This window comes from Scyliorhinus torazame, chromosome 14, assembly GCF_047496885.1.
Source record: "Scyliorhinus torazame isolate Kashiwa2021f chromosome 14, sScyTor2.1, whole genome shotgun sequence".
Lineage (NCBI taxonomy): Eukaryota > Metazoa > Chordata > Chondrichthyes > Carcharhiniformes > Scyliorhinidae > Scyliorhinus > Scyliorhinus torazame.
Genome location: NC_092720.1, coordinates 191555176 through 191579026, shown reverse-complemented (window position 1 = coordinate 191579026; position 23851 = coordinate 191555176). Strand labels below are relative to the sequence as shown.

At 47.2% G+C, this 23851-nt stretch overlaps 1 protein-coding gene across 1 annotated transcript in view; it reads left to right on the top strand.

Annotated features, from left to right (window-relative positions):
• The window catches only part of LOC140389101 (uncharacterized), a 306705-nt gene that overhangs the window by 144087 nt on the left and 138767 nt on the right, over window positions 1–23851 (top strand). Inside the window, exons 27-30 of the mRNA XM_072473261.1 lie at window positions 5976–5996; window positions 7011–7034; window positions 18592–18615; window positions 20841–20867. Of these exons, the coding sequence (XP_072329362.1) occupies window positions 5976–5996; window positions 7011–7034; window positions 18592–18615; window positions 20841–20867 (96 nt within the window). The remainder of the gene's footprint in view (window positions 1–5975; window positions 5997–7010; window positions 7035–18591; window positions 18616–20840; window positions 20868–23851) is intronic.

The window sequence follows — 23851 nt, the reverse complement described above, 5'->3', positions numbered from 1 at the left end:
ATCGCTGCACTCAGGGCCGAGGTAGAGAGGCCGTTCTGAACTCAGAAGGGGCTGAAGGACAAAGTCGCTGAACAGAAGAACCAATCGTATCGGCAGAATCTGAGAATTGTGGAGCTGCCGGAGGGATTAGAGAGGAGAAACACCACCGAATACGTAGCAGCAATGCTCGTGAAGCAGTTCGGCGAAGAGGGCATAACCAAGCTACGAGACGTGTACTGCGCCCACAGCTTAGACAGTGGTGCAGGGCTGGGGAACCACCGCAGGCAATAATCGTGAGACTCCACAGGCACAAGGACAAAGAGTGCATCCTGGGGTGGGCGAAGAGCGTGAGATGATGTAAGTGTGAAGGACATTCCATCCGCCTGTACCAAGACATTGGTGCTGACCTGGCAAAGCGCCGGGCAGAATTCAACAGTGCCAAATCCGTCCTGTACGAAAGTGGGGTGCGGATTGCAATGCTCCTCCCTGCCACGCTAGGGGGCACATACCAGCGTAAAGACGAGTGTTTTGATGCCCCGGATGAACCAACAAATCTGGACTGGGCAAACAACGATAGAGGGCCATGGCCAGAACGCGGGCTACAAGAGGTCGGGACGGGCAGAGGCAAACACAGGCAGAGGCGCGGAGGGAGCAGCGGCACGGGAGTGAGCAATTCGGGAGTTAATTAGGGGAACCCGACTGTTAGGGGAGCCGCTAGACTAGCGGGCAGGCTGGTGCACGGGAGTACAGTGAAGGAGGAGGCCGGGGCGCGGCTACCGGGAGGGAGAGGGCACCTAGCACAGGGGAAAGGTAAAATAGAACTTCTGGGGAAACAACGGGGAAAAGGGACGGATAAGCGGCGGCACAGAAGGGGTAAAGCCGAGGGGGCGAAATAGGGCGAAGCACAAGGGTAGGGGTGTACAGGGGTGAAAGAGCGCGGGGGCACGGGGAGGGGAGGGGAAGGGTAGAGCACTGGTTGCACAAGCAACGTGCAGATGTCGAAAATGAGCAATTTGTCAGCGGCCATCTTGAATGGCCCGTGAGCAATAGAGTCGGACGAACAAGGCCAGGCCCACAGGGTGAATATGGTACCCCATAGGAGGGATGGCGCAACATCCCTCCTCCCTTCTGGACAGTAACCTGGAAGGTAAGGGACTGGTGAAGAGATTCATAGCCCTCGCCCATCTCAAAATCTGAGTTTAGTCAGAGACCTCCAACAGAAGGCACACTTAAGAAAGAGTGCAGGTAAGTGAGGGCTGTGTGGGACAAATGGTTCATTCAGCTTTCGATACCAGGACATTGGGTGTGGCCAAACTAATCAACAGGGCTCTTTAATTCACTCTGATATGCGTATTGACGGACCCAGGGGGACGATACATAATGGCCAGCGGGAGCCTGGAAGGGGACCGTGTTGTTTCGGTAAATAAATGCGGTCCAAACCGGAACGACGGTAAATTCGTCAAGAAGACGAGGCGAAAATCCCGGAAATAGACAACCACCGACTTACCATGGGGGCGGACCTTAACTGCGTACAAGACCCCGCAATGGGCAGAGCCAACCCCAGGACAGGAATCGTGTCAGCTGTGGCACGACAGTTGGACGCCTTTATGCAGAGGATGGCGGGGGAGGGGGGTCGACCTGTGGACGTTCAATCACCCGAGAGAAAAATAATTCACCTTTTTCTCCACGTGCACAAGACCTACTCACACATAGATTGTTCTGTCGTGAAAGGGGTGCTTTCAGGAGTAAACAACGGCAGAACACTCTTCGATTGTAATCTCCGACCACGCGCCACATTACCGGGACGTGAGGTTGGTGAAGGGCCAGGCCCAATTACTCCCATGGTGGCTGGACACAGCTCCCCTTGCCGATTCGGAATTGCTCACGAAGAAAGCCCATGCCATCGAACAGAATGGGGCATCTCACCCGACACGTTCTGGGGTGCACTGAAGTCGGTGATCAAGGGTAAAATCATAGCTTATATGGGCCTTAGGGACAGGAAATTAAGGCAGCCAAGCAACAACTGATCGACTCCATACTAGATGTGGATAGGCGGGATTCGTTGACCCAAACCGTGGAACTGCTGGCGGAAAGGATGAAGCTGCAAGTTGAATTCGATCTGCTCTCCACAAGGAGGGCAGTCCAACAGCTCGTCCAGGCCCGGGGGGGCGGGGGGGGGGGCTTCGAAAACATGCAGACAAAGCCAGCCACATGCAGGCGCACCAGTTGAGAGAACAGGCAGTGGTGAAAGAGAAAGCGCGAGTTCGGGACATAAACGATAGGATGATAACAGATCCAAATGAGCTTAACGAGGCCTTTCTAAACTTCTACCAAGGGCTATAAATGTCCGAACCTCGGAGGGAGACTCGTTCATGGAACATTTCCTTGACAAATTGGATATACCACCAGTGGAGGAGGACGGGAATAAAGGATTGAAAGCACCACGAAATCGTAGAAAGCAATAATTCCATGCAGACACAGAAAGCACCAGGAGCAGATGATTCCCAGCAGACGTTTACAAAGAGATTTCAGCAGCGCTGGCTCCGTAATTTCGGAAGAATTTCAATGACTCACTGTCAAGGGCGGCCGTGCCTCCCACGCTGGCCCTGGCCTCGATGTAAATGTCCCCCAAAAGGAGGCATACAGACCCATCTCTCTCTTAAACACTGCTGCAAAAGTCCTAGTGAAAGCACTGGCGAGGCGCCCGGAGAGCTGCCAGCCGGAAGTAATCACGGAATATCAGATTGGATTTGTCAAGGGCAGGCAACTAACAGCGAACATCAAACGCCTGCTGAATGTAAAAATGACCCCAGCCGGGGAGGGGACACCAGAGGAGATCTTCTCCATGCATGCTGAGAATGCCTGCGATTGCGTAGAATGGAGGTGCCTCATGGAGGTGCTTGAACAGTTTGGATTTGGAGCAGGGTTCTCCACGTGGGTGGAGCGCCTGTAAAGTGCTCCGACGGAGAACGAACTCCACCAGCTCTGAGTTATTTTGGCTAACAGGGGAACGAGACGGGGGTTCCGGTTCCTGTTATTCCCTCTCCTCTTCACACTGGTGGTCGAACCACTGGCCATCACCCTTAGAGCGGCAGAGTGGTGAACGGGCATTCGGCAAGCAGGCAGAGAGCATAGAGTCTCACTCTGTGTGGATGACCTGCGCCACATGTGTCTAACCCCCTACCCGGCATGGTAACAGGGCTCTTCAGGGAGTTAGGTGCCGTCTCATGGGAAAGGCTCAATCAGGAAAAGAACAAAATCTTCGCGGTGAAACCCTGAAAGGGAAGAGCGGAGCTGAAATAACTATTGTTTAAAGTAACCCAAACCAAGTTCAGGTAGTTGTGAATCGTAGTGCCGACACCTAGATGAAGCTCCGTAAATGGAACCTCCACAGTTTGCTGGAAGAGGTATAGAGGAGCCTACAAAGTTGAGAAAGATACAGGTGGCCAAGATTAACGTCGGTTCCACTACGTATTCATCACTCCCCTTCTTCATGCCCAAATCCTTCATCACCAGGATCGAGAAGGACTTCGACTTGGATGGTGGGGGTTGGGCGGGGGGTGGGGTGCCTGGGATACGCAAGACGATCTTACAGCGGGGGTGGCACTTGCCAGGCCTGGGCGTGCCGAGCCTCCTATTCCAACACTGGGAGGCAAATGCGGTGAGGGTGGGGGTTGGCGAAGGGAACCAGAGACTGACTGGGTCCGAATGGAGGGAGACTTCTGCGTCTCTCCGTGTGCTGGCCACCACACCGCTCCCGCCCCCTCCTCCGCACACACGCACACACACACACACTCCAGCGGGTCTCTGTTAGTGGCCACACTAACGACATGGAACCAGTTCAGTAGCCATTTCAAACTTGGCGAGATGCCCATACAGGCCCCCGTCTGCAACAACCATACGTTCAGATCGGCGAGAATAGATGCCCTATTTGGGATAAGGAGGAAGGACAGAGGGACATTGAGAGTAGAGGACATGTACGTGAATGATAGACTGGTGACCCTGGGGGCACTGTCAGAGAGCGTCTAACTCCCGAAAAAGGACTGAGCTCAGGTACCTGCAGTTGTGCACCATTCTCCACAAGGAGCAAAGACGGTCCCCCAGAGACTCGCAACTCACACACACATGTTCTGGTCTTGCCCTAGACTCAGGGGGTTCACGGCGGCCATTTTCAAGGTTATGTCCAGAGTGGTGGGGATCGAGATGGAGCCGTGACCATCTGCGTTGGTCTGCAGTTTACAGACCAACTAATTTGCGCTAGATTGTAGGGGAGAGCCAACAACACGAAATAATGAGATACGGCAATAAAGCTATCTCAATTTGAGAAATTAAATTCGAAAATGGCGGCCTTGAGGATGAGTCATAGAATTTATTTTGACAGGAATTTGAGAACAGCGCGTTCTGGAAGCCACCAGGCATCGGTGTATTTTAGATCTGGTAACGTAGGACAGGGTTCACGTGTGATTCTGTGGGAAAGGATCCTCTAGGCAAGGGTAATCAAAGCATTCCGGGTAAAAAAATCCGATATAACATTATTTACAAAGATATCTTCTCAATTACGTGGTGTCACTTCTTCCGTTAAGGCAGCCCATCTACGCACATGTACCACCACACTTTCAATGTTCATTTGCTTGATGCGAATATCGGAAGGCCTAACCGAGCCAATATTGGGCGTTTTACAATACCAACAGTCTCAAAATTATCATTATTGATTTCAGTGCAAGAATATCTTGCGGGATGCAGAGCAGATCACCCATGCCACATGTTTAGCAAATTTGACCGTCGGGATTGCTAAATCCACGAAATAACACACAACTCAAAATTATGGACTTCGCTACATCGGTGGATTACTTACTTGTGACTCCCTCCATCTGACATTTCCAACGATTCCCCTGAACGCTGGGGACGGGCTGATCTAAAAGCAGACTGGCTGTGTATGTCCTCCTTTTAGTTTTTTATGGTCCTGTATCTCGCTGTCAAAGGACCAGGATCAAGTGCTCAGAACCATATGATTGGCAACATTTTTTTCTCGTGCAATTAAAGCATAAAATGCTGGAAACACTTTCCAAGTTCGGCAGCGTCTGTGGCGAGGGATACCACATAAATAGGTTTATGTGGAAGACATCTGGACAGGTGAGGCATTATATTTGAAGCGGAACAGAGTTAATGCTTCAAGAGCGTTATCTGCTTCTTCTTCACAACTGATGGCCGACCTGCCGAGCATTTCCACCACATGCAACAAAAAAAATCGGATTTACAGAACCCACAGTATTTTGCAATTGCAGTCAACGTGGACATCTCAGAGCACTCACCATGTGTCGGGTTTCTACGTCGAACTTTGCATTTCCAGCATTCGCTGCACTTATTTCGGATTACAAGCAATCGCAATGTTTAGCTTTTGACAGGCGATGTTTCAAGCAAGTGTTGAAACAGGCCGATGAGCCGCCTGCCGCTTGCAATTTTGGTGGAAACAGAATATCAGGTATAACCGATGCCATCGGCATTTATTTCGAACACAACCCCTCACTGACATTCTGGACACCTATAGGTCTTCTCCGGAATAAAAGTCGAAATAGTTTCTGTTTGGATATTACGGAAGTATTTGTTTTTGAGAAACCTCATAACCTTCAGGGTTTCTCGAAGCATGGAAAAATATATCTGACGTATATCCGTCTGCAGAACATGAATGGCTGCGATTTATGTGCGTGGATTCAATGTTTGCATCAGATATAAAACCCGAAGCAATCCTGTAATAATTGCAACATTCGGTACGTTGCTGTCATGTAGGACATCGAGAGACTGAAAATAAATTTCACCGTTGAATATGGAAGATTTCACCATTTTTCTTTACAGGATTATCTTCACGAGTATGTGTGAAACTATCGCTAACTGATAGGTATCGCACAACATATCAAATAGCAGTCCATTTTTCCCATAAGTGTATGTGGCAAACTTCATTCCATGTAATGGATTCATTGGTTTTCTTTGACTCTCAGCATCCAAAGACTCTGCCAAAGGTAAGTAACAGCCACCCAGGACACTGAAATCTCACACGTTTCAGTTGTGAAGCCTTCGTAGGCTTCGTTCTGAAAATTGAGATCACGGGATAGACCTTTGCTAAGATCTCATGTTACACGGAAAATGCCGCCTTCTAATAATTGTTGTAATTTTAAGGTATTGAATTAACCCATGTTTTAAATGTTAATGTTGTTTCGTAATACAGGATAATTTAATGAACGCAAGTTTTGCAGATTTAAATGTCGCACTGTTTTGTAATTCTGAAATAAGATATTTCACTGCAGAAAGATCATCCTACACCGGTGATCACTTAAAATTAAATCAGGCAGCAGGTGATGAGGTAGGAGAGGCAGTGGCACACTGGCATTGTCGCTGGACTGGTAATCCAGGGAACCAGGATGATCTGGGGGCCAGGGTTCGAAATTACTGCGGAGGCTGGAATCTGAAACGAAAGAGAAAATGTTGGTAAATCTCAACAAGTCTGGCATCATCTGCAGGGAGAGAAAAGAGCTAACGGTTCGCGTCCAATGACTCTTTGTCAAACCTACCAGTCAGAGAATGTGGGAAATATTTATACTGTGGAGTGAGAGAAAAGAGCTAACGTTTCGAGTCCAGATGACCCTTTGTCAAAGCTGGACTCGAAACGTTAGCTCTTTTCTCTTCCAACAGTTGCTGCCAGACCTGCTGAGAGTTTCCAGCATTTTCTCTTTGGTTTCAGATTCCAGCGTCCGCAGTAATTAGCTTTTTTCTAGGTCTGGTTCAATGGGTTTTTGGCTAGGTTTGATAATATATAAAATGCATTATAAACTAAAATGTGTACTTAGCTACCATTGCACTTAATATGTCAGTTGAAGGTCAGGTTCGTTGCTTTTCGTTGGAACTGGTGCTGAAAGAATCCAAATCGTTAAAGTCACGCAGTAAACGCACATTTTTGGTTGAGCCATACAAGTAGACGAGCAGAACGATTGCAGATTTCATACGAATACTATGCAGCCTCATATTTCTTTTTACAGGTCTCAGTCCTTCACCAGATGATGGTATGTCAATTTGATGTACTCTTGCCTCTGAATCATACGGCTCCGGATTGCGGTAGACTCCAAGCTTTAAACGGAAAAATCAAGGAAAATTGAAGCAATAAATTAACGTCTGATAAAAGACGTTCCTCATCATTCTATTAAATGGGAGAACGTTTATTCGAAACTGTGCGACATAGATCTAGAAGCCCTCAAGCGGGAAAACATTCTCTCAACATCCATTCTTCGGAAGCCTCAGACCCTTATATCTTTTCAATAATGACCTCTCATTCTTCAAAAGTTCAATGCCTATAGAACAAAAATTGGTCAACTTGTCCCCGTTAGACAAAAGTTTAATCCCAGAAATCAACCCAGTACCAGTTAACTGACCGTCTGCAAATCAACTGTTTCCCTCGTTAAGTAAAGAGAACAAAATAATATTCTCGGTGTGATTGCAGCAATGTCCTGTACAGATGTAGAAAAACATCTCTACTGTTAGGTCTGTCTCCTTTGCAATAAATATTGTATTAGCCTTCTGAATTAATTGCCGGACAAGCACATGTTTTCGGATTGATATGCTTGGGTACTCAGATCCCAACGATAGAAGCTTGAGAAATTAATGGAATTTAAAGTAGGGATGTAGCCTGTATCTAATTATCTGCATCCCAGAGTATTGAACGAGGTAGTTGTAAAGGTAGTAGATGCAGTGGTGATCATCTTTTAGAATTCTATAGATGCTAGAATTGTTCCCGAAGATGGAAAGTGGGAAAATGTAACCCCACTATTTCAGAGAGGAAGGAGAGTGAAAACTTGGACCACAGACCTGTTAGCCAGTAGGAAGGGATATTCTAGAATCTTTCAAAAATAATATAACAGCAGAACGCTATGAAAATGATGAAAGGATTGGGCTGAGGCAACATGGATTAATGAATGAGAAATCTTATTTGGCAAACCTATTGTATGTTGAGGATATAAAAAGCAGAATGGATAAGTAAGAACCGGCAGATGCGATCTATTTCGATTTTGCTAATGCTTTTGACTAGGTCCCACAAAGGAGGCAAGTAAACACAGGATTGTGGTGAATATCTTACGAATGGAAGCGTAAGAATAAATCAATCATTTTCAGGTTGGGAGGCTGAGACAAGTAAGATTAAATGCTCGGGCCCCAGCTATTCACAAACAATATCATTACTTTGGGCATAGGAATCAAATATAGCATTTCACAAGTTTTCAGATGGCTCAAAACTAGTTTGGCGTGTGAACTACGCAGATGATGATGGAAGCTTCAATGATATGTGGAGAGGCTATGCAACTGGGCAACAAATTGCAGATCGAATTCCAGTGACAGTCATGAGCTAAGCACTGGCATAAAAGTTGCCTCTAATCTAAGGACTTCGACTACAGCCTCTTAACTCCAACAAACACGCACAAAAAGTATTTATAATCCCCCAGTTTAACGCCCCCCCCCCCCCACCCCACCAACCTTCCCCGTCGGCACACTGCCAACAAGGAAAGGAACGAACGAGCCAACCAGCCGAAAAGACGGTCGAGATGAAGGGAGGGAAACCTCAGCCTCAGAGCTGAGCAGGGCACGTGGAGGCACAGAGCCGGTGAAGGTCAACTTCGCATAGCTCCCAGCGCAGATCCTCCGCCGTTGGACAAATTGACGGGCATCATCACCTCCGAACTCTGAGTCATAGGGTGGTAGAGAGAAGACACCTCAAGGCAGCCATCGAGGCGGCAGGTCAAGCCGCGACACTAACCATGAGGGAGGTAATGGACAATTTGGAACGGACACTGAAGACCAGGTGACAATGACAATGGACCTCGAACAAGCCACCACGGAATAAGAGGACAAGATCGCTGCACTCAGGGCCGAGGTAGAGAGGCCGTTCTGAACTCAGAAGGGGCTGAAGGACAAAGTCGCTGAACAGAAGAACCAATCGTATCGGCAGAATCTGAGAATTGTGGAGCTGCCGGAGGGATTAGAGAGGAGAAACACCACCGAATACGTAGCAGCAATGCTCGTGAAGCAGTTCGGCGAAGAGGGCATAACCAAGCTACGAGACGTGTACTGCGCCACAGCTTAGACAGTGGTGCAGGGCTGGGGAACCACCGCAGGCAATAATCGTGAGACTCCACAGGCACAAGGACAAAGAGTGCATCCTGAGGTGGGCGAAGAGCGTGAGATGATGTAAGTGTGAAGGACATTCCATCCGCCTGTACCAAGACATTGGTGCTGACCTGGCAAAGCGCCGGGCAGAATTCAACAGTGCCAAATCCGTCCTGTACGAAAGTGGGGTGCGGATTGCAATGCTCCTCCCTGCCACGCTAGTGGGCACATACCAGCGTAAAGACGAGTGTTTTGATGCCCCGGATGAACCAACAAATCTGGACTGGGCAAACAACGATAGAGGGCCATGGCCAGAACGCGGGCTACAAGAGGTCGGGACGGGCAGAGGCAAACACAGGCAGAGGCGCGGAGGGAGCAGCGGCACGGGAGTGAGCAATTCAGGAGTTAATTAGGGGAACCCGACTGTTAGGGGAGCCGCTAGACTAGCGGGCAGGCTGGTGCACGGGAGTAGAGTGAAGGAGGAGGCCGGGGCGCGGCTACCGGGAGGGAGAGGGCACCTAGCACAGGGGAAAGGTAAAATAGAACTTCTGGGGAAACAAAGGGGAAAAGGGACGGATACGCGGCGGCACAGAAGGGGTAAAGCCGAGGGGGAGGGGGCGAAATAGGGTGAGGCACAAGGGTAGGGGTGTACAGGGGTGAAAGAGCGCGGGGGCACGGGGAGGGGAGGGGAAGGGTAGAGCACTGGTTGCAACAAGCAACGTGCAGATGTCGAAAATGAGCAATTTGTCAGCGGCCATCTTGAATGGCCCGTGAGCAATGGAGTCGGACGAACAAGGCCAGGCCCACAGGGTGAATATGGTACCCCATGGGAGGGATGGCGCAACATCCCTCCTCCCTTCTGGACAGTAACCTGGAACGTGAGGGACCGGTGAAGAGATTCATAGCCCTCGCCCATCTCAAAATCTGAGTTTAGTCAGAGACCTCCAACAGAAGGCACACTTAAGAAAGAGTGCAGGTAAGTGAGGGCTGTGTGGGACAAAAGTTTCATTCAGCTTTCGATACCAGGACATTGGGTGTGGCCAAACTAATCAACAGGGCTCTTTAATTCACTCTGATATGCGTATTGACGGACCCAGGGGGACGATACATAATGGCCAGCGGGAGCCTGGAAGGGGACCGTGTAGTTTCGGTAAATATATGCGGTCCAAACCGGAACGACGGCAAATTCGTCAAGAAGACGAGGCGAAAATCCCGGAAATAGACAACCACCGACTTACCATGGGGGCGGACTTTAACTGCGTACAAGACCCGGCAATGGGCAGAGCCAACCCCAGGACAGGAATCGTGTCAGCTGTGGCACGACAGTTGAACGCCTTTATGCAGAGGATAGCGGGGGAGGGGGGTTGACCTGTGGACGTTCAATCACCCGAGAGAAAAATAATTCACCTTTTTCTCCACGTGCACAAGACCTACTCACACGTAGATTGTTCTGTCGTGAAAGGGGTGCTTTCAGGAGTAAACAACGGCAGAACACTCTTCGATTGTAATCTCCGACCACGCGCCACATTACCGGGACGTGAGGTTGGTGAAGGGCCAGGCCCAATTACTCCCATGGTGGCTGGACACAGCTCCCCTTGCCGATTCGGAATTGCTCACGAAGAAAGCCCATGCCATCGAACCGAATGGGGCATTTCACCCGACACGTTCTGGGGTGCACTGAAGTCGGCGATCAAGGGTTAAATCATAGCTTATATGGGCCTTAGGGACAGGAAATTAAGGCAGCCAAGCAACAACTGATCGACTCCATACTAGATGTGGATAGGCGGGATTCATTGACCCAAACCGTGGAACTGCTGGCGGAAAGGATGAAGCTGCAAGTTGAATTCGATCTGCTCTCCACAAGGAGGGCAGTCCAGCAGCTTGTCCAGGCACCGGGGGGGGGGGGGGGGGGGGGGGCTTCGAAAACATGCAGACAAAGCCAGCCACATGCAGGCCACCAGTTGAGAGAACAGGCAGTGGTGAAAGAGAAAGCGCGAGTTAGGGACATAAACGATAGGATGATAACAGATCCAAATTAGCTTAACGAGGCCTTTCTAAACTTCTACCAAGGGCGATAAATGTCCGAACCCCGGAGGGAGACTCGTTGATGGAACATTTCCTTGACAAATTGGATATACCACCAGTGGAGGAGGACGGGAATAAAGGACTGAAAGCACCACGAAATCGTAGAAAGCAATAATTCCATGCAGACACAGAAAGCACCAGGAGCAGATGATTCCCAGCAGACGTTTACAAAGAGATTTCAGCAGCGCTGGCTCCGTAATTTCGGAAGAAGTTCAATGACTCACTGTCAAGGGCGGCCGTGCCTCCCACGCTGGCCCTGACCTCGATGTAAATGTCCCCCAAAAGGAGGCATACCGACCCATCTCTCTCTTAAACACTGCTGCAAAAGTCCTAGTGAAAGCACTGGCGAGGCGCCCGGCGAGCTGCCAGCCGGAAGTAATCACGGAATATCAGATTGGATTTGTCAAGGGCAGGCAACTAACAGCGAACATCAAACGCCTGCTGAATGTAAAAATGACCCCAGCCGGGGAGGGGACACCAGAGGAGATCTTCTCCATGCACGCTGAGAATGCCTGCGATTGCATAGAATGGAGGTGCCTCATGGAGGTGCTTGAACAGTTTGGGTTTGGAGCAGGGTTCTCCACGTGGGTGGAGCGCCTGTAAAGTGCTCCGACGGAGAACGAACTCCACCAGCTCTGAGTTATTTTGGCTAACAGGGGAACGAGACGGGGGTTCCGGTTCCTGTTATTCCCTCTCCTCTTCACACTGGTGGTCGAACCACTGGCCATCACCCTTAGAGTGGCAGAGTGGTGAACGGGCATTCGGCAAGCAGGCAGAGAGCATAGAGTCTCACTCTGTGTGGATGACCTGCGCCACATGTGTCTAACCCCCTACCCAGCATGGTAACAGGGCTCTTCAGGGAGTTGGTGCCGTCTCATGGGAAAGACTCAATCAGGAAAAGAACAAAATCTTCGCGGTGAAACCCTGAAAGGGAAGAGCGGAGCTGAAATAACTATTGTTTAAAGTAACCCAAACCAAGTTCAGGTAGTTGTGAATCGTTGTGCCTACACCTAGATGAAGCTCCGTAAATGGAACCTCCACAGTTTGCTGGAAGAGGTATAGAGGAGCCTACAAAGTTGAGAAAGATACAGATGGCCAAGATTAACGTCGGTTCCACTACGTATTCAGATCACTCCCCTTCTTCATACCCAAATCCTTCATCACCAGGATCGAGAAGGACTTCGACTTGGATGGTGGGGGTTGGGCTGGGGGGGAGCCTGTGCCTGGGATACGCAAGACGATCTTACAGCGGGGGTGGCACTTGCCAGGGATGGGCGTGCCGAGCCTCCTATTCCAACACTGGGAGGCAAATGCGGTGAGGGTGGGGGTTGGCGAAGGGAACCAGAGACTGACTGGGTCCGAATGGAGGGAGACTTCTGCGTCTCTCTGTGTGCTGGCCACCACACCGCTCCCGCCCCCTCCTCCACACACACACACACACACACACACACTCCAGCGGGTCTCTGTTAGTGGCCACACTAACGACATGGATCCAGTTCAGTAGCCATTTCAAACTTGGCGAGATGTCCATACAGGCCCCCGTCTGCAACAACCATACGTTCAGATCGGCGAGAATAGATGCCCCATTTGGGATAAGGAGGAAGGACAGAGGGACATTGAGAGTAGAGGACATGTACTTGAATGATAGACTGGTGACCCTGGGGGCACTGTCAGAGAGTGTCTAACTCCCGAAAAAGGACTGAGCTCAGGTACCTGCAGTTGTGCACCATTCTCCACAAGGAGCAAAGACGGTCCCCCAGAGACTCGCAACTCACACGCACATGTTCTGGTCTTGCCTTAGACTCAGGGGGTTCACGGCGGCGATTTTCAAGGTTATGTCCAGAGTGGTGGGGATCGAGATGGAGCCGTGACCATCTGCGTTGGTCTGCAGTTTACAGACCAACTAATTTGCGCTAGATTGTAGGGGAGAGCCAACAACACGAAATAATGAGATACGGCAATAAAGCTATTTCAATTTGAGAAATTAAATTCGAAAATGGCGGCCTTGTGGATGAGTCATAGAATTTATTTTGACAGGAATTTGAGAACAGCACGTTCTGGAAGCCACCAGGCATCGGTGTATTTTAGATCTGGTAGCGTAGGACAGGGTTCACGTGTGATTCTGTGGGAAAGGATCCTCTAGGCAAGGGTAATCAAAGCATTCCGGGTAAAAAAATCCGATATAACATTATTTACAAAGATATCTTCTCAATTAAGTGGTGTTACTTCTTCCGTTCAGGCAGCCCATCTACGCACATGTACCACCACACTTTCAATGTTCATTTGCTTGATGCGAATATCGAAAGGCCTAACCGAGCCAATATCGGGCGTTTTACAATATCAACAGTCTCAAAATTATCATTATTGATTTCAGTGCAAGAATATCTTGCGGGATGCAGAGCAGAACACCCATGCCACATGTTTAGCAAATTTGACCGTCGGGATTGCTCAATCCACGAAATAACACACAACTCAAAATTATGGATTTCGCTACATCGGTGGATTACTTACTTGTGACTCCCTCCATCTGACATTTCCAACGATTCCCCTGAAAGCTGGGGACGGGCTGATCTAAAAGCAGACTGGCTGTGTATGTCCTCCTTTTAGTTTTTTATGGTCCTGTATCTCGCTGTCAAAGGACCAGGATCAAGTGCTCAGAACCATATGATTGGCAACATTTTTTTCTCGTGCAATTAAAGCATAAAATGCTGGAAACACTTTCCAAGTTCGGCAGCGTCTGTGGCGAGGGATACCACATAAATAGGTTTATGTGGAAGACATCTGGACAGGTGAGGCATTATATTTGAAGCGGAACAGAGTTAATGCTTCAAGGGCGTTATCTGCTTCTTCTTCACAACTGATGGCCGACCTGCCGAGCATTTCCACCACATGCAACAAAAAAAATCGGATTTACAGAACCCACAGTATTTTGCAATTGCAGTCAACGTGGACATTTCAGAGCACTCACCATGTGTCGGGTTTCTACGTCGAACTTTGCATTTCCAGCATTCGCTGCACTTATTTCGGATTACAAGCAATCGCAATGTTTAGCTTTTGACAGGCGATGTTTCAAGCAAGTGTTGAAACAGGCCGATGAGCCGCCTGCCGCTTGCAATTTTGGTGGAAACAGAATATCAGGTATAACCGATGCCATCGGCATTTATTTCGAACACAAGCCTTCACTGACATTCTGGACACCTATTGGTCTTCTCCGGAATAAAAGTCGAAATAGTTTCTGCTTGGATATTACGGAAGTATTTGTTTTTGAGAAACCTCATAACCTTCAGGGTTTCTCGAAGCATGGAAAAATATATCTGACGTATATCCGTCTGCAGAACATGAATGGCTGCGATTTATGTGCGTGGATTCAATGTTTGCATCAGATATAAAACCCGAAGCAATCCTGTAATAATTGCAACATTCGGTACGTTGCTGTCATGTAGGACATCGAGAGACTGAAAATAAATTTCACCGTTGAATATGGAAGATTTCACCATTTTTCTTGACAGGATTATCTTCACGAGTATGTGTGAAACTATCGCTAACTGATAGGTATCGCACTACATATCAAATAGCAGTCCATTTTTCCCATCAGTGTATGTGGCAAACTTCATTCCATGAAATGGTTTCATTGGTTTTCTTTGACTCTCAGCAGACTCTGCCAAAGGTAAGTAACAGCCACCCAGGACACTGAAATCTCACACGTTTCAGTTGTGAAGCCTTCGTAGGCTTCGTTCTGAAAATTGAGATCACGGGATAGACCTTTGCTAAGATCTCATGTTACACGGAAAATGCCGCCTTCTAATAATTGTTGTAATTTTAAGGTATTGAATTAACCCATGTTTTAAATGTTAATGCTGTTTCGTAATACAGGATAATTTAATGAACGCAAGTTTTGCAGATTTAAATGTCGCACTGTTTTGTAATTCTGAAATAAGATATTTCACTGCAGAAAAATCATCCTACACCGGTGATCACTTAAAATTAAATCAGGCAGCAGGTGATGAGGTAGGAGAGGCAGTGGCACACTGGCATTGTCGCTGGACTGGTAATCCAGGGAACCAGGATGATCTGGGGGCCAGGGTTCGAAATTACTGCGGAGGCTGGAATCTGAAACGAAAGAGAAAATGTTGGTAAATCTCAACAGGTCTGGCATCATCTGCAGGGAGAGAAAAGAGCTAACGTTTCGCGTGCAATGACTCTTTGTCAAACCTACCAGTCAGAGAATGTGGGAAATATTTATACTGTGGAGTGAGAATGAAAGATGAGTCATAGCCACAGAAACCCAGGGAAACGGGGTGCTAATAGCCACCGAAACCAAGGGAAAGAAGTGCTAATGGCAGTCCCCATAGAGAACAAAAGGTGTGAGAGGCCAAACAGCAGAGAAACTAATATCAGAGGCTAAACTGTGACAGATGGAGATGTGGAGGGAGGGGAAGAGGGAAGCAAAGAGGAGAAGGGCAAGGAAAGGTGGATAAGATTGGGGCGTTGGTTTAAATATATGATTAAGAAAAAAAGAAATGGTAAGAGACAGTTAAAATGAAATGGGATGAAAACGAATGGGTCAGGTGGGGTAGAGCTAATCATCTGAAGTTGTTGAATTCGATTTTGAGACCGGAAGGCTGTAGCGTGCCTAACCGTAAGATCAGATGTTGTTCCTCCAGTTTGCGGTGAGCATCACTGGAACATTGCAGCAGGCCAAGGACAGACATGTGGGCATGGGAGCAGGGTCTGTTGTTAAAATGGCAAGCAACGGGAAGGTCGTGGTCCTGAATGCGCACAGACCTAAGATGCTCAGCAAAGCAATCGGCCAGACTGCATTTGGTCTCTCCGATACAGAGGAGACCACATTGGGAGCAGCGAATATCCACTACAAGCCCACTGACTCCCACGGATATCTGGATTACAGCTCGCCGCACCCTACACCCTGTAAGGACTCGATCCCTTTCTCTTAACTCCTCCCCTTCTGCTGCCTTTGTTCCGATGATGCCACTTTCCAAAATGGTGCTTCGAAAATGTGTTCCTTCTTCCTCAGCCGTGATTTCCCACCGTCAGTTCTTGGCACGGCCCTCAGCAGTGTGCGGTCTATCTCCCGCGCCACTACCCTCGCCCTCTGCCCTCCCTCCCAAGACAAGGATAGAGTCCCGCCCTTCCTCACATTTCATCCCACCAGCCTTCGCATGCAAAGCATTATCCTCCGCCATTTTCGCCAACTTCAGCGTGATGTCACCAGCAAACACATCTTCCCTTCCTCTTTCAGCATTCGGCAGAGACCGTTCCCTCCGAGATAATCTAGTCCACTCCTCTACCATACCCAACACCTCTCCCATCACCCATGACACCTTCCCATGCATACGCAGAAGGTGTAATACCTGCCCCTTTACCTCTTTCATGCTTAACACCCCAGGCCCAAAACACTCATTCCAGGTTAAGGAGCACTTCACTTGCACCTCTTCCAATCTGGTCTATTGCATTCGCTGCTCCCAATGTAGTCTCCTCTATAACGGAGAGACCAAACGCAGACTGGGTGATCGTTTTGCTGAGCACCTTCAGTCTGTGCGCATTCAGGGCCCGGACCTTCCCCGTGTTTGCCATTTCAAGAAAAGACCCTGCTCCCATGCCCACGTGTCCGTCCTTGGCCTGCTGCAATGTTCCAGTGATGCTCAACGCAAAGTGGAGGAACAACATCTCATCTTCCGGTGAGGCACGCTACCGCCTTCCGGTCTCAACATCTAATTCAACAACTTCAGATGATTAATTCTACCCCACCTGACCCATTTGTTTTCATCCCATTTTCATTTTCATTGACGTTCATAATAAAATTGCTGCTAGCCAACAAGGCTCTGTCCATTTCTTTAGATCGTTTGCGACTTTGTTTTGCTTGCTCCATCTGAGATTCAAGATGATAGTCAAACTACGCTGTATTGGATCAGCAAGCAAATGCAAAGCTCTGACAAACTAACTTCAATAAGCGTGAAATATAACGTAGCCTTTCCGCTCCAATGGGCTACTCGCTGACTACGTCAGTCAGTAACTTATTGTCTATGTCAATGCCGGGGAACCTGGGACTTCCAACAATTTAAAATAAATGCCATACCGTGCAGTGGCCTCAAGGCCTTCTCACAATGTTTAAAATACCTCAATTCCAACGTGGAGATATTCAAATATTTCAATCGATGTTAATATTTATGCTTGTTCCTCTGTATTGAATTTCAGAGATAACTGTGTCACAATAAGGAAGTGCTCGAAATAGCTCCTCCTGAAAATTTTCTCAGAACGACACGTGTCCTTTTTCTTTTACAGAAGAGGAGGAAAGTAAGCTTGGTGAAACGTCCATTGTAGATACTGTTATGTGGGTGTTCCTAACCAAATCACTCAGAGAAAGAAATTACAAAAGTGCGCTGTAAGTTAGCATGATCCCGTGAGCTCTTTGTTACTTGTTTCCATGACAGAGCTGTTGCAGGAATCGAGGCAATCATTGGAAACTAAGATTCGATAACAGAACGTGAATCAAGTTGTTCTGGAGTCATGGGCAATAGCAGATAGATGCCTGTACATTCCTCCTATTTTTCAACGGTACTACCGTCAATGAACATGGATATTCGGCAGGTGTCGACCTGAAGGCTTAACGGTTGCACTTGGTTTGCGCATTACGAAAGTTGAGTTCCGCACCCAAGAAAGGTCAGTCGGCAGAGTTCGAGCGACTGGTTGACAAGTCAAAGATGAAGAGGACGGCAAGTGGAATCGATGGGATTCCATTAAGGGAACGAATTCAGCAGTTCATTCGTGCCGAAGTGATGTCATTCGTAACTGGCCACTTTAACTGACATGAAAGGTGCAACATTGATGGCGACGGTGTACGTCAACACACAGTTGAGCTCAACGTGGAGAGCACTACCTCATGGGTGCATCTCATCTCATCTCGTGCAAATAACGCTTTAGCATAAAAAGGCAATTATACTGATTACTGGAGTCTACATTCATAGATGGGGAACGTGAAAATGGCGTTGAGGAATGGGTTGCCTCTTGCCAGTCCCGTCTAATATTCAGTCCACTTTCAAGCACGCATTAACCATTGGCGTTCGCGCAAAGCGGGCACTGTCTGATCTTTCCCACTGTTGCTGTTGTTGCTGAATTGTGAAAGCAGTTATATACATCACTTTACAACTAATATTTTCCTGACTTGCAGCTGGAAAAATATGACGAAATATTTTTGTCCACCCATCTTATTATAATAATGTTATTAACTTGTCAACTTATTCAGTTTGACGAAATAATTAGGGAATATGGATAAATAATTTAATCAACCGAGAAAAGAGCATTTTGATGAATAGAGACAGGTTGCAGATCTTGATTTACATTGCATCCTTCGCCTTGCCACAGAAGCCATGCGAGACAAAAATTCAGGTAAAAACGTGTTGTATATTTCTGTTTTTGAGTATTGTTTCATTGACTGATGCATTGTTTGGGAATTGAAAAGAGAGCAGTTTGCGCAAGAATTAATTGACAGGCCAAGTTTACTTGCGATGTCAGGGATAGAATCCATTCGGATATAGATGAAAAACCCTGGGGAAACCAGTACACTCCTGACTCCTGTGATAGATTACCACAGAGTGCGAAGGACATAGGCCAACGGACTTGCAAATAAATAGTTTCACGAGACATCATTTTTGGAGGAATGAAAATGGGGCACTACTCATCCGAAAACTGAAAAGGCCGGGGATTGTGTTATGGACGGGGTGTGGGGGGAGGGGGTGGAATTTCTGAAGTGGGTCTATGAAAACTTTATTCATTGCTCTGTTGCTTTCCCGACTGTGCATTGGGCATTGATGAATCTCGTCCACTGGATGGGGGGGGGGGGGGGGGGGAGTTGGTATTCAACCAGAGAATCTCACAATATTGGAGTATCGCATGCAGAGTGATTAGATATAAGTTCTAGAGAACTAGAGAAGGCATGGGGAAGACTCAGATAGCAATTGCACACTTGAGAGGAATAGTATCAGTGAATTGAGACGGGGCTCGCCAAGTTGAATTGGAATCAAAGACTGACAGACAGTCGTCTAATTGAACTTTTTCTTCAAGGGGGCATGTTGTGTGTACAGTCCAGATGAATTTCCACAAAGGGGAAAGTGAACCCAACTAAAGATTAAGTTCCCGGATGAACAGGAATTTAGACATTCTGATTACGTGAAGAAAAGGAAAATATGATATATCTCACATTGTTAATGAAAGGCAGAATCAGGCTGATTTTAGAAGTATAGAGCGAAATTGAAAAAGCTAAAGAGAGAACCGGAGAGTTAATCAGAGAATGGGCATCAACGGAGGTACAATGTGGTGTGCTCTAAGATTCAATACTAGGATCAGCGCTGTTTTAAATGTACATCGATAAGTTGAGCTTCTGGTTACAGAGCCCCATTGCGAAATTTGCAGATGACCAAAGCTAGGAAATGTAGCTCATAATAACAAATAATAATAATCTTTAACGGTACCTAGACAGGCAAGTGAAATGGACGAACACGTGACAGATTAAACTCAACAACTTACCATGTGTGAATATACGTTTAAATCAGATAAGGCATGACAAGACACGCTGCATTATGCGCTTTGAAGCGTCTATACAAAGAGCGAGACTTGGTTGACTTGTGCATAGATCTTTGAAAGCAGGAGCGCATGTTAACAAATCAGTTAATAGAATATTTGACTTTATGAGCAGACCATAGAATACAAAGGTCATGACGGTATGCCATGCCTAAAGGGTCTACCCTCTTTATGATTATGTAGTTCAGTGAGCATACCTCAGGAAGATAGCCAGCGTCTGGAGCCCGTACACAAATGATTAATGAATATATGCCCGGGATGAAAGATTATGTTACGTGCATTTATATTGAAGAGAATCTGGGATTTTTCTTCTGAGACCAAATTAGGAATGCATTGCTAGATAGGGTGATTGGTACCGATTTACTTCAAAAGAAATTGGAAAATAAACTTGAAACAGAAAATATTGCAGATATGTGGAAAGGCCGAGTGAGTGCGACCAATGGGATCGATCGAAATAAACTATGCAAAATCAATTGGCTACTGTTTTGTACCGGTTGCCTATTCGAGTATTCCTGCATCAATTGCAATTTAAATATTACTTGACCAAACGTTTTGCCATCTGCTCTAGTATCGTTTGTTGTGGCTCAGTGTGAAATGTTTCTGTCTACACTTCTGTAAAGCGAATTGGATTGTTTACGTTGAACTTGTATAAATATAATTTGTTGTTATTGAGCACAAGTGAACAGACCGTATCTACATTTCTAAAAACAAAAACTACGACGGTTCGTATTGTCAAATGTCTTACATAATTTGAAACCTGTGGATGCTGCTCATCCTAAATAACATATAAAATTCTGGAAATGCTCAACAGGTGTGTCAAGGTCTGTGACGAGAGAAAACAGGTTTAAGTGCAATGTGACTTCCTTCAAAGACTCATACTCGGCTCGAACTGTGAACCCTTTCTCTCCCCAAAGGCGCTGCTCGGGTCAGCCGAGTATATCCAGCACTTTCTGTAAGTTTGTTTTTTGGTTTTAAAGTGTTCAGCCTCGCTGCGATATATTCACTTGCGATGCATTTTTTGTAATTCTATTCAGAGTTGAAAAAACTTCTTCAAGCCGCCAGTAAGTCACAACAAAGACTTTAAAACAAACATATTTTTAAGCATGTCCCTGTTTATTTCTGCTTGTTTAAAAATGTTATCCCTTTTGGTGTATTCCTCATTGCTTCAGTGAGCATACAAAACAAAAGCCTTCGGTCCTCCTTGTGTACTTAATAAGCTTTTCTGCGTTTGCATCAAGGAGGAATCCATCGCAACTTTCCGCCCGTGGAGACTGGGTGAGGGAAACATTCGACTTGATTTGGATGCCGTTGTGCATTCACTATCCACGTCCCAGGCATTTAAAGGCTGTGGAGGAGTTGGAGTACAATGTGAAGGGACTTTACGCCCCCACCCCCTCCCAACCCGGAACACCACACTCCCCCCCCCCCCCTGCATCCGCCCCCCCCCCCCTCCCAACCAGTCCAGAAATTAGTAAACATATTTGGCTGAAAAGTGAGAGCGAAATATGTGAGAAACGGGAAGGAAATTGGAAAATCATTTACCGTTACGTTGGAAAGAAGAAACAGCGTGTCAGCCATGAGATGGACGGACGATGACTTGTGATACATACCCTCGTCGACACCATTATTGTAATACTGTTCTGACAAAGTGTTGAAAGAGGTGGAGGAGGAATGCACGACGGTCGGCCATGGCAAACAGCTCATATTATTTGAAAGGGGTTCTGGGGGGCAGTGCGTTGACGAGTCTAATAGTGCGTGGAAATCTCAGAAGTAAGTTAACCACGTCCGACGGTGGCTTTTTACAAAAATAAATCATCATCGTACAAATTAGTCCATCCCTACCATTTCGTGTAGTTCTTCACATAACATTTTCATCTATCCATTCAGCGTGGGGACTCAAGCCCATCCTTCTGTAATGTCATCCCACTCCCCGGCAAACATTATCACGAGGTTATAGAACATAGAAAAATACAGCACAGAACAGGCCCTTCGACCCATGATGTTGTGCCGAACCTTTGTCCCAGATTAATCATAGATTATCATTGAATTTACAGTGTACAAGGAGGCCATTCGGCCCATTGAGTCTGCACCGGCTCCCGGAAAGAGCACCCCACCCAAAGCCAACACCTCCACCCAACACTAAGGGCAATTTTGGACACTAAGGGCAATTTATCATGGCCAATCCACCTAACCTGCACATCTTTGGACTGTGGGAGGAAACCGGAGCACCCGGAGGAAACCCACGCACACATGGGGTGGACGTGCAAGGATTGGATGAGCACAAGTCATTACATTCACTCATATGTCTGTTCTTTCAATTTTGGAAGCGGACAAGAGAATGAAAAGACAGTGAGTCAATGCTAACCCTCACAACTCACAAGGGTAGATGAGGAGGCATTGGGGATCAGTTGGATCTTGATCATAAAAGATGAGGGTTTTCCATCTACTCGTGTCACAATTACACATAAGATAACCATATTTCATAGACCACTAAAGCTTCTTAATTTTATATCAACAAGGCGTGACATATGGTCATGTTCATAAAAAGTTGAAACCGTCATGTTTAATATCATATCACCTGGGCTCATGCACGCCACGAACCAACTTAGGTGCTGGCGCTTGGGTGGGACCAGTAAACAATATAGTTGGATTATCACCTCTCACATTCACTTTACAAATGAACAAGGGCATTTGGCATGGACAGTTATGCCGGAGATTGCACACCACCACAAGTTCTGCTCAGCTGGATACAGATGGTATATGCTGGATGTCAACGGTCGATATCCATTCAGCACAAACAATCAAAAAGCATTTGGTACTGTCAGGCCTCCCAGTTACATTTCACGGTTGGAGAAGGTTTGGCAGAGGCTTCCGCGAGCATCAATTGATTGATATCGCACGTCACTGAAATTGTGCTGTTTTTCTCGTTTAGATAGGCCAGTATGGGACTTGAAATGCGGTAGTCAGAACAAACTGCAAACATTTAGCAGGGGCTTGCAGTCTGAATGTTACCTTAAACGGGTATTCGAAATCTCCAGCCCCTGGCCAATGGGCTCATCAGCACAGTGATAACCCTGAAGTGCGGCTCGTGAAAGGGCCATGGAATTAGGGCCGCCAATCAAAACATTTCCACTTCTGCCCCCAATGTCATAGCCGCACCCACAATTGAGAACCTGGGGGCAGTTTAATCAGATTTTGTGAGTATGTAATGTGAGGAAACGGGGGGTAGGAGATAGCATGTTACTATTGTAACTTAAAGGTTGCAATAAGTCCTACTGGGGAATCTGTTACAGAAGGTACTGGACGTAGCCCATAGAGGAGCTGAGGGACTTTATTGGAGAAAATGGGGCAATTTATCAGAGAACATGGGGTATATTGTCACTATATCAGCAGTGCAGAGCCAGAGTAATGCCCTGGGGACATGGTTTCGAAACACACTTGGGAAATGTTGAAATCTGAGATGTGAAGCAATCATCGAAGAGAAACATATGACTTCAGGGCATCAAAAATGTGGGTGACTCTTTGATGGCCTCTGAAATGGTCCAGCATGGCAATAAATGCTGGTCTAACCAGGGACACATAAATGAATGAAAAAGGACCAGTCTGATCGATCCCTAATACTCCTGAGTCGTCCGCATTCAAGGGGTGATCCTTAAGGTGCAAACGGGCGGCGCTCTCCATACTGCCCTCCATACTGCCCTACCGCCTGTCTGTTTGCAGTCAAAATTCAAAAATGGCATGCTCAGCTACCAGGAGCTAAGACACTCGCTGTGAGTACCGAATTCTCCTACCTATGTACCTGATTTAATTGACCCGCCCGCACTCCCCTCACACCTCCCCCTCCGCCGACCCACCTTAATTCCCGTTGTGTCTTCTCCCTGCTTTCAGTGGATAACGAAAGCTGCGGGAGATATTGAACTAAAGCAAATAAAGATCAAGGGGCTGGATTTTCCGTTTCCCCAGCAGCCTGTTACTCAGCGGCGCGGCGCTCGTTGGCGGCGCAATTCTCGATTTCCTCCGCTTTGGGTATTTAATTGAACCCACC